This window comes from Hipposideros armiger, unplaced genomic scaffold (assembly GCF_001890085.2).
Source record: "Hipposideros armiger isolate ML-2016 unplaced genomic scaffold, ASM189008v1 scaffold_30, whole genome shotgun sequence".
NCBI classification, from domain to species: domain Eukaryota; kingdom Metazoa; phylum Chordata; class Mammalia; order Chiroptera; family Hipposideridae; genus Hipposideros; species Hipposideros armiger.
Window position 1 is genome coordinate 360,399 of NW_017731380.1, and position 10,725 is coordinate 371,123.

The window sequence follows — 10,725 nt, forward strand, 5'->3', positions numbered from 1 at the left end:
TTTTAAGTGATAAAAGGGTGAATTGATTATTGTATTCAGATAAATTCATCATAACCAAATAGCAAAACTGAAGGACATGTGAGACCCTCAAATGAAGCCAGACTCAAAGTGGGGTTAACCATGAACTGTGTAATTTCATATCTTCAGCATCAGAATTCACTTTAGAGTACTTAAGTGATGTTTATGCCTGATTGAGAGTAAAAAGTGCACTTCCAAACTGCCCTTTCCATTCCCAGCAAAAAAAAAAAAAAAAGGCTTGAGGGTAAATAAAAAGTTTCCTGGCCTCTGCGGTCCCGCCCAATATAAGAGTAGAATGAGATGAGCAAAGTGAGTGGGCGAGTGAAATCAAATGTAACAAAAGCCATTATTTACAGATCAGAAATTTATATTGTCAGCGTAATATCTGGGAGACTAAACAGCGCTGGAGAGTATATAAAAGCAGAGCACTTTGATGCAGGGTACAGAGCTCAGGACACAGCACATCCACTGGTCCAAATAGAGGGCTCGCTCTCTCTCCACCTGCTCTGTTCCACGTCCCAGCATCGGAAGGTAAGATTAATACTGAGTAATTGTAAGATTGTACAGATGGGTACAGCTTAGTACTTTTAAGGGGACAAAGTATTATGAATTAAAGTACTGTTCTTTCATCTTATACTTGATTACCAATAACGCATTAAGCAGAATTGAGACAAAAAAGTAATATAAAATGTACTTACATATACTTCTATATAATGGATCCGCAAAGTGAGTTGGAGAAATAATTCCATTCTAAATATAAAATAGAAAGAAAAACAAAGATTCAAATCAATGCACTTGCTACAAGATTTAACTGTTATAAGAACTGTATTTTTAAAATAATTGGTAACACTTTAAAAAAATATTTTCCTTGAATTTGATAAATGTGTATATTACTTTGAACAGAAGGCGCCTCTTAAATTCAGCAGAAATGTGTCCATTAGAGAGGCTATAAAAGCAATTGCTCTTTACCAATGAAAACTTATGGTTTCCCAAAAGAGTAGATTCAACATCATCTTTCAAATATTCAGATTTCTGATAAGTCTATCAAAAAATCAAAGTCCATGAAATCAACTTTTTGTAAATAAGACATAACATATTTGGTACATAGAACTAATATCATCGATTTTTGGAAATTCTTTGGCTGGAGCTCAGTAAAACCACAGATTAATAATTATCTACTATGTACTGAGAACCAATAATAATAAATAAAATATTTAAAATGTCCACATTCTGAAATGAAATTTTAGTAGGTCTGTTTAGAAGACAAAATCAGATATTCCAAAGTACCTATTTAAGCTCTTAAAGAAAATGAACGATTTTACAAAGATGCTCAGTGGAATAAATGATTAGGTGGTGTGATTTTTCCACACATGCAACAGACCTATGAGAGGAAATGAGCTGACCAGTTTAAAAAGTATTTGTTTGGCCTACAACACCAATACATTTAGGGATATTATATAACGTCACCTTGCCTAGGTCTAAGATTAATCTTTCTAAAAGACTCTTTACACAAGGAATACCATTGTTATTACATTTTCCCTTGAAATTTGAGTGGAAATGTATAGTTCTTACAAAACTATGGATTCTCCTCTTAGGCTACCTAAAGTGGGGGGTGGGGAGTAATTGGAAATTCTCTTATGGAATAAGATTTTGATAATAAGATTTTGATACTAAAATAACATAAATATTTGCTTTCTCAGTAGTGGTATTCAATCAAAATTATTCTTAAAATCTTTCACAATTCAGTAGATGTTTACAACCGAATAAATGAAAATTTAAAAATCAGTTCCTCTTTCAGTAGCACTCATTTTACTGCCTGTAGAGGACACTCAGTTCTGCGTGGCTGCTTCCTTTTCCATCAGCTTCCACAGCAGAATAGCATGTGCTCTAAGTCTGCCTCGCAATAGAAGGTTTTGTAAAATCTTTAGGGATTTTGCATGGAGGGAATTATTTAGGACCAAACTGACTTTGCAACAGTGATGCAATCCTAAAACATAAAAAATACTTGCTTTAATTTTTTTAATTTCTGAAAGCATGAATTTATAATTGAGAATTATAATCAGAAGACTGCACCTACATATATACCTAGCAAGGTTTCCAAAGTTTGCCAACTAGGTAAACTGAATCACAGCAAAACACCAAATTATTAATTTAGTGTTGATGAATGAGGAAGCACAAATATGTAATTCCTATTGTGTTGCTTTGTCTAACTGACGACTTGATCTAAAGAAATTAAATATTTCAAAGCAAAAAAAAAAAAACAACAACATACGACTACTGGTATTACGGTCTCCATGTTTTTAGTACCAAAGATAGACAGTAAATATGGCTAGGATGTTAAAGAAAAGATTGATAGGTTAAAATGATAATATTTGTAAAATCCTTATTTCAAACCAAATGCTATTTGCTAAAAATACTCATTCATATTATTTACAGATAAGCATAATCAAACTTGGTTTGAAATCCTCACTTCTCAAAGTAAACACAGCCTGACTTGCGTAGCTGAGAGAAGTCCATGACAAACACTGGACTTGAAATTTCTATTCAGAAATAGAGACGCTTGCCCTGTGGGGACATTCTGCCCCCTATTCATGTTGGTCCCCACCCCAGCCCCATCCACACTGCCTCGTGTCCTTGGCATTCTATGGCTGTGGACATCTGCTTTTGATACAAGGACAAGCAGCCAGGTGTATCCTATAACCAGGTCTAGGGTGTCACAAGCAGTGAATGACATGTCCTGGACTAAATCCAGTTAATGAAACAACCTGGGGACTTCCGAGACTTCAGAAGCAAGCATGAATTTTCATTATGACAGGGATCTCTTACTTCTTAGTTGTGATTGTTCAAGTTGCCAGAAGCATTAGTTCTTGTTGCAAATTGCTTGTCTTTAAAATGATATTTTTTTCATTTAATTTAGAACAGGTCAAAGCACCCTAAAATACCTCAAATCTGTTGGCCGCTTTATAATTACAAAGTCTAGACCAAGTTACACTATTTAAAATATAAATGAATAATACATCTGAACCGACAGCTGGTATGCCAAGTTGTAGCCTGAGGCAGCTTTAAGATGGTTGAAATGCAGTATAATGTAAATGCTTGGAAATGAAGGACTATTAATTGAAAGCCAGACTGATAGTGAAGGGGGTGGCATTATGGATAAGGTGCCGTTCAGGCTAACCATATGTAGCATATCATCTACAGTGGATATTTTAAATGTTTATCATGGACATTTTTAATTTCAAGTCTGGAAATGAGCCTTCTAATTATTAACAGAAGTGTTCTACATTAATGAAAAAGCTTAATGGTGGTACATGTCTTTTGTATCCTTTTCTGCCACTAAAAAAATCTGGCGGAAAATATAATCTATGATTTGAAATGAGCTGGAAATGTACTCAGAATAAAACTGATGACTAGTTTTTTTTTATTTATAATATTTACTCAGTCAAAATGCAACTAATGTAGCCCGATGTGTAAACATGTTTGCCTGTTTCCCTCCCTCCACCTCCTCTTGACAATGCGTTCCAACAGGAAGCAAAAATGAAAAGCATTTACTTTGTGGCTGGATTGTTCGTAATGCTGGTACAAGGCAGCTGGCAACGCTCCCTTCAGGACTCAGAAGAGAAATCCAGGTATTAAATCTTTAGACTTGAACTAACATAGCACTATGATTAGGATATAGCCTGTGGAAACTATGAGTAGTGAAGAGGTCTCAGTGATTTAGAGTAAATACTCTACACAATTTCCAAATGTTTAAAATATCATTGTGATGAAGTCGTTTCTGGAGTGTAGATCAGAGTATGTGGTTTCACAACCACAGGGGTAGGCAATGTTGGAAAATGTGTTACATGGGAAATTATAGCTCTTTGAATTCCTCAGCTGATCCTATCTATCCATTCATTACTCACACACTGCATAGTAGATTATTTTAATTATTCACACCAACTTTTTCTTTTTTATTCCTTTTAAAAAATAGCACTGTTTTTTGCTAATTGTAAAAGTGTTCATGATAGAAAATATGCATGAAGCATTATGTATGTACTGTATAAAAATATATATCACATCATTATACAGCTTCATAGTATGCTTTTTTCTTAGCATTGTATTGTTAACTTTTTCTTATAGCATTAAAAATATCTTTTAAATGTATGATATTTAATGACTATAAACAATTTCAACTCATAAATATACAATATTTATTTAGCTATTCCTCCTCTATTGAACACTTTTTGAGTTCTTTAAATTTTCCAAAAAAGAATGCTGCAAATAACATTTCTCCTTACATTTCTTAACATTTTTCTGAGTATAGATTTCTAGTAGTAAAATTACTGTGTCAAAGGGTTTGAAAGAGTCTAAATCTTTTATAATATCTTGCCAACTTGATGTCCAGAAAAGTTATACACATGTACACTCACATCAGCATAAAGGAAATACTCCTCTCACAATATCCTCCCCCATATTTAATCTTTGCTAATTTGACAGGTGAAAATACTACCTCATTTCTCCTTTGAGTATTAATCACATTGAATATTTCCCCATATTTGCCATGGCAATCAACTGTTGATTACTGGCATGTGAATTATCTATACTATACAAGTACAGTTTCAAATTAGCAAGTGAGCTTTTTCTTGTCTTTCTTTGAGCTTTTGTCTTTTTTTCACCATTAGCTACCATGTACCCAGGTAATAGAACTATTTTTTTATATTAATACATGCAAAACAAAATTGGGAGCATAAACGTGCTGAGATCTTCACTCTTCTAAAGTATTCAGTTCAAGTCATAGCTCTCTTCTGTCATTATTAGCATAATCACAAGTAGGTGAATTAGTTGACAAAAGATTTACCCCAACTTCAGAAAAAAAAGAAGCCATTTGAAAAATCTGTGACTAGAATTCAGAATCAGAGTGCATTCAACCCTAATAAAACCCTGGGATTCCCATGGCAAACAAGGTCTCAGAACTAGCAACTGAAACACTGGAGGCACCTGCCTTTCAGCTTCATGTGGTCCCAAATTTTGTAGAGAAGATGCTTCTCTAATGAGTCTACTCTTGAGGAGAGATTTAGTTGCACCAATCCACTGTTCTCCACAGCTCATTCCCAGCTCCCCAGACAGACCCGTTCAATGACCCAGGTCAGATGAGTGAAGACAAGCGCCATTCTCAGGGCACGTTCACCAGTGACTACAGCAAGTACCTGGACTCCAGGCGTGCCCAGGATTTCGTGCAGTGGTTGATGAACACCAAGAGGAACAAGTAAGAGTCTGAACCTCGTCCAAAATACTCACACAAATGAGTTATTTAAAAAGATCTAAAGCTTCTGCTGACTTTCTATCATGCTCGTCAAATTGTGCCCATAAGCTTTCAATTTTGACAGTTTTTAAGGTTGGTGATGCTGTCCTTTTGTATTATGCCTCTGAATGTCCCACCTCTTACCCCTCTAAACCCCTTACCCACCCTCTAATGGAACATAGACTTTAAATTATTTTCCCAACTGTGGTCTTAGCAATATTTACTCTTGCCCATTTTTCATTAAAATCGAAAGCTGACATTAATGGACCTGCTAGGTTAGGAATCTAATTTCTGACCAAAATATAAGAGCAAATCCAACATTCCCTCGTAGGGTTCAAACTCATGACTATGATCACATTAAAGTATTCCTTAGCCAAGTTAATGATGGTAAGGAATGGAAACAGATGCAGTCTTTTTCTTGTAGAATACAATCCAAGATACACACTTAAAATTACAGCCTAGCTGCACTGCATATGAGGGAAGAAGGCAAATAAGAACACAAGCCTATCGCTAAGGCATACATTTTAATGCTGGATTTTTGTTGACAGTGTTGGGTTTTTTGCTGCATCTAGACTACTGAAAGAAATCATCCACAAGGGTTTCACAGATATGGTGGAATTTCACAATTTATTTGGAGGATGGCCCACAATGGGATGGGAGTTATGCATACAAAATAGCTGAAGAAAACTACATATCAGGAAAAGGGCATAGATTTGTCTGGATAGATTGGAAGTGGGAAAGAAAGAAAGAACAAAATAAATAAAGAAAGAAAGGTAAGGATGAGCCAGCAGGAAGAATTAGAGAGACAGGTTGGTTGAACAAAAGTTCTTAAAGTGGAGGTCAGGAAAGATGGTAGTCATGTTGAGAGCAAATACTGAGAGAAGTATCTTCTGTTAAGGACTACAGATGGGGCCATTGGTGAAATGTGAGAAATCAGAATTTGACAGAAAATGAAAACAACTGTCCTGATTTCTAGAAAGGGAATGCCACAATTTGGTAAACTAATGTAAAATAACCCTCTCTCTCAGGCTGTTGTGTCTGTTGTGTCTTTAAAGTGAAACCTTCCAGGGTTAATATATATAGGTGAGACTGAGAGCTGGTCAACCCCCTCCACAGAACACTGCACACACTTGAGGGTAACATGGGGCCATCATCTTAGCTTTCCTCATTGCTGTTCCATTGCATGCTTCCTTTCATCCATTATCATGTGGTCCTTTCGATGATACTTTGAGATGGTCCATTGCTTTCCCTTTACTCAATTAACTAACAATGACCCCATATGTACTAATAACAAAGAGCTGCCTTGCTCACAAGTAGCACAGCATGGTAGAGAGCCCACATATACCGAGACTGAAGTAAACATAGCATTAATAGTTAATGGTACAGGTAAGCATTGCCTGAGGTGAAAATGGGTGCTCTGGGTGGAGTAGGGGAACTTTAGCCTCCTCTTAAATGTTATTAGCCCTCTCCCATCAACCAGATAATTAAAGTAGTTTCAAGATGAGTCTCCCTCATCTAGCTTCCCTCATCTTCTAAATCTCTCTAAGCCCCTTGTACATAGAATCCCAAACCCAAAGCTGCCACTGCTTATAGGTGAGAACCATATTGCTAGAGAGACAGATCTTCAATTTAACTTTCACATTCCTTTCAGGAATAACATTGCCAAACGTCATGATGAATTTGAGAGACATGCTGAAGGGACCTTTACCAGTGATGTAAGTTCTTATTTGGAAGGCCAAGCTGCCAAGGAATTCATTGCTTGGCTGGTGAAAGGCCGAGGCAGGCGAGAGTAAGTCTATACACTCTTATTTAATTTTTTTTTTTTTGCTCGATGCTGAAAACTTAGACTACAGTTATCTATATATGGATCTGAATTACAGAAGCAATTAGTATAGTATCACAAAGTAAGGAAATAATTCCTGTTGGTGGGGGATAGTCTATAAAAGCCTAACGTGTTTTACTTTGGTAGCGGGTATTAATAACAGAGTCAAATAGGTGACATTTTTATCCCTCATTGTAGTTGTGCTATAATTAGGGTATTAATTTGTCAATCTGAGACACTTTCGAGAATAGAGCGCTTTTGATAACTACACTAGGACAATGAGCTTAAACTAGGACTGTCTTAGGAAAACTGGGATAAGGGAAAAGAAGAAGTAATGATGAAAACTTTAAATTTGACTTGAAATATTTCTATATGGGATCAACATGCATTTATGTGTTAGTAAGTTTTTAGGTAAAAATCTGATGAAGATTGAAAGGAACTAAACTTAAAGTGTTTAATGAAATGACATTCAAAATAGAAATATGTGGAACTATCCATATATTTAATAACATACTCATTTTTTAGTGGGACTGTCATATAGATAACCATTAAATTATCAGAGTTGAAAATGAGGCTATGATTTTCAGGTACTTTCTTGCATCTTACCACAACTAAACAGACCCCTGATTGACATTTGAATTATGAGAAGCTGAAAATTCATGTTCAACTCAATACTTTCTAGTGAGATTTCAAACAAGCTTACCGAGACTTGAAGAAATCTCAAGAAGAAAGGGAACTAGTATTGTTGCGAATTTTTTAAACATTAATGATCAAATTTACAAAATCAATGGTAAAATAATCACACTCGAGGGTATTTTTGGGTGTTTTAAAGGGATACCAAAAAGCCTGCTAATTAAACTAATCAAATAGAAAATCTAATATAGACTAAGGTTTAATCCCTTAACACTGCACTATTCAAGGCTCTTCTGATAATCACTAGTTTTTACAATATATCATATATTTTTATGAATTATAAACAAATGAACAGTCTCAATAATAACTTCTGTGTTTCCAGTATACTAAAATCTTTCAAGCAGCTGGAATATTGAAAAGGGCATGAAGTTATACAGCCTCAGTTTCACATTCCAGCTCTGCTCTTTACTACCTATGCAATTTCCATTCTGACAGGCACCAGTTCGTGTAGGTAGTTCTATGAGGCCCTTTGTAAATAGAAACATATTATTTTCTCAATGACCCTCACACATGTTACCAGTGATAGGCAATCAATAAGCACTTGCTTAAAGCATTTAACCAAATACTGGTTTTACTCCTCTCTTCCTCAGTTTCCCAGAAGAAGTCACCATCATTGAAGAACTCCGCCGCAGACACGCTGATGGCTCTTTCTCTGATGAGATGAACACAGTTCTTGATAATCTTGCCACCCGGGACTTTATAAACTGGTTGCTTCAGACCAAAATTACTGACAGGTGATTGCATTTTAGTTCATTCTGCAACCATCAAAACTTTCATAGATATTATCATATTGCGACAGGTTGTTCCCTATGTGGGGAGAGAGCCTTTACCCTCGATATAGAATCAAAATTATGAATCATTTAAGAGTACATTATTATATTTCTTTTTGATCATTACAGTTTTATCCAATCACTGATTTATTCTGAAAACATTTCCTGACTGTCAATAAGGGACAGGGCATTAGGTACACGGAATTAAGAAAAAAAAACAAATATGGAGATGTTAAATCATTCACATAATAATGTCACATTACAAATTGTTATATATGTTGGAATTTTATTTATGTTGAAAGTAAAATACCAGTATATCTTGTATTATATACTTAATGTAATAAGCATTATAGTAAAAATCTAAACACCAAAATTTAACCACTTATCATGATGGGTTGTAATTGTTTTATGATTTTTCATATACTTTATATTTCTTGATAAGGGAACTTCTGATAAGTGATCTTTAAATGCAAATATTTGAAGACTCCAAAAGACTAAGGAGTTATAAGATGAAAATATTAATAAACAACTTTTATCAAAATAAGTGGTTGAGATATTCCCTGGATACGTTAACTATATCATCTGGGTGTTATAGCTGTGTTAAATCACTGTCTTATGCTTTTTATCTTTAGGAAGTAAGCACATCACTATTCAAGATCATCTTCCTGATGTCACCTGCCAACCACGTGGGATGTTTGAAATTTTAAGTTCTGTAAATTTAAAAGGTGTATTCTGAAGCCATATTACTTTGCATGCCAATAAATAGATTTTCTTTTAATATTGTGTTGCCAAAAGATTATAAATGGAATAAACCATTGTCAAAATATTGCTAAAATATCAGCTTTAAAATATAAAAGTGCAAAATTCTCTTATATTTTCTCCTTATTTTGGATGAAGTCCCCTAACCTGCTTATATTTAGCAATGAAATTGCTTTTCTATGACATAATTTGTACATATAAATTATTCCAATCACAACATTGTAATAATAGGATAAGGGAAGGACTGATTGCTACAGTGGTGAAACTGGAAAGCAATCTTTCTTCTTGAAACTTTTGTCATAAAAATGTTCAGCTTTCAATATATCAAAAATAGACTTAAATAAAATTTTCAAGCTTCTTTACTATTGTATGTTTCCTCTCTCCTTCGTGCTCCCACTCCTTCCATGCACCCCTTTTTCCTAAGCTGGTAGCCCACAAGCCAAATCTGGTGTCCAGGTATTGTTTCATGTTGTGAAAGGCTGCCCAATGTTTTAACATTCTGAGCCAACATTGAAAACTCATGATATTTTATGTAAATATATTGATTTTTGGCTTCTCTTGAAAGATTAGGAAATCAGGCAACATTAGACCCACAAAACAAGTCTCTTCTGGAGCTAAATACCAGCTGCCTCCTTCTGAAGAGTCATGCACTCTTCAGCTCACTATTGTGAGCACCCCATACACACAAATACACACACACGTGCAGACTACACACCTGTGCATGCTCACACACCCACACCCACATAATATACACATGTAGGCACTTTCTCCTGGCCCACTTTATTTATACAGCTCACTTGCCTGGCACCTGCCAACATTTAAGTTTGTCATACCCTGTTCCTTTGTCTCCCTGTCCTGCAATTTTGCACCAGTCTGCCGATTGCCATGCCAGAGATTTTGGTGTATACGGCATTGCCAACTCTCTTTCTCTATCTCTCTTTTTTATTGAGGCAGAATAAACATAGTTTGTGTAAGTTTAAGGTATGCAATGAACCAGTTTGATACATTTATATATTGCAATACAATTACCACCTTAGCTTTAGCTAACACCTTTATCAAGTAACATAATTATTATTTGGGGAGGGGTGAGAACACTTACTATCTAGTCTTTCATCAAGTTTGAAGTGTATAATACAGTATTTTGGACTATAATCACTATGCTGTGCATTAAATCTCCAGAATTTACTCATCTTCTAGTTGTAAGCTTGTGTCCTGTAACATCTTCCCAAATCCTCAACCCCCAGACCTTGGTAACCACCATTCTACTCTCTGTTTCTATGAGTTTGGCTTTTTAGATTCCACATAAAGTGATATCATACTATTTGCCTTTGGCTTATCTCACTTAGCATAATGCCCTCAAGGTCCATCCATGTTGTTGC

The 10,725-nt window shown here is 35.3% G+C and overlaps 1 protein-coding gene across 1 annotated transcript; it reads left to right on the top strand.

Moving 5' to 3' along the window:
• Window positions 1-315: 315 nt before the first annotated feature.
• Window positions 316-9,702, top strand: GCG (glucagon). Its single transcript, XM_019636829.1, has 6 exons — window positions 316-549; window positions 3,547-3,647; window positions 5,105-5,266; window positions 6,954-7,091; window positions 8,408-8,551; window positions 9,220-9,702. The coding sequence occupies exons 1-6, from the start codon at window positions 319-321 to the stop codon at window positions 9,224-9,226; spliced, it is 783 nt and encodes a 260-aa protein (XP_019492374.1). The 5' UTR covers window positions 316-318; the 3' UTR covers window positions 9,227-9,702.
• The last annotated feature ends 1,023 nt before the right edge of the window (window positions 9,703-10,725 follow it).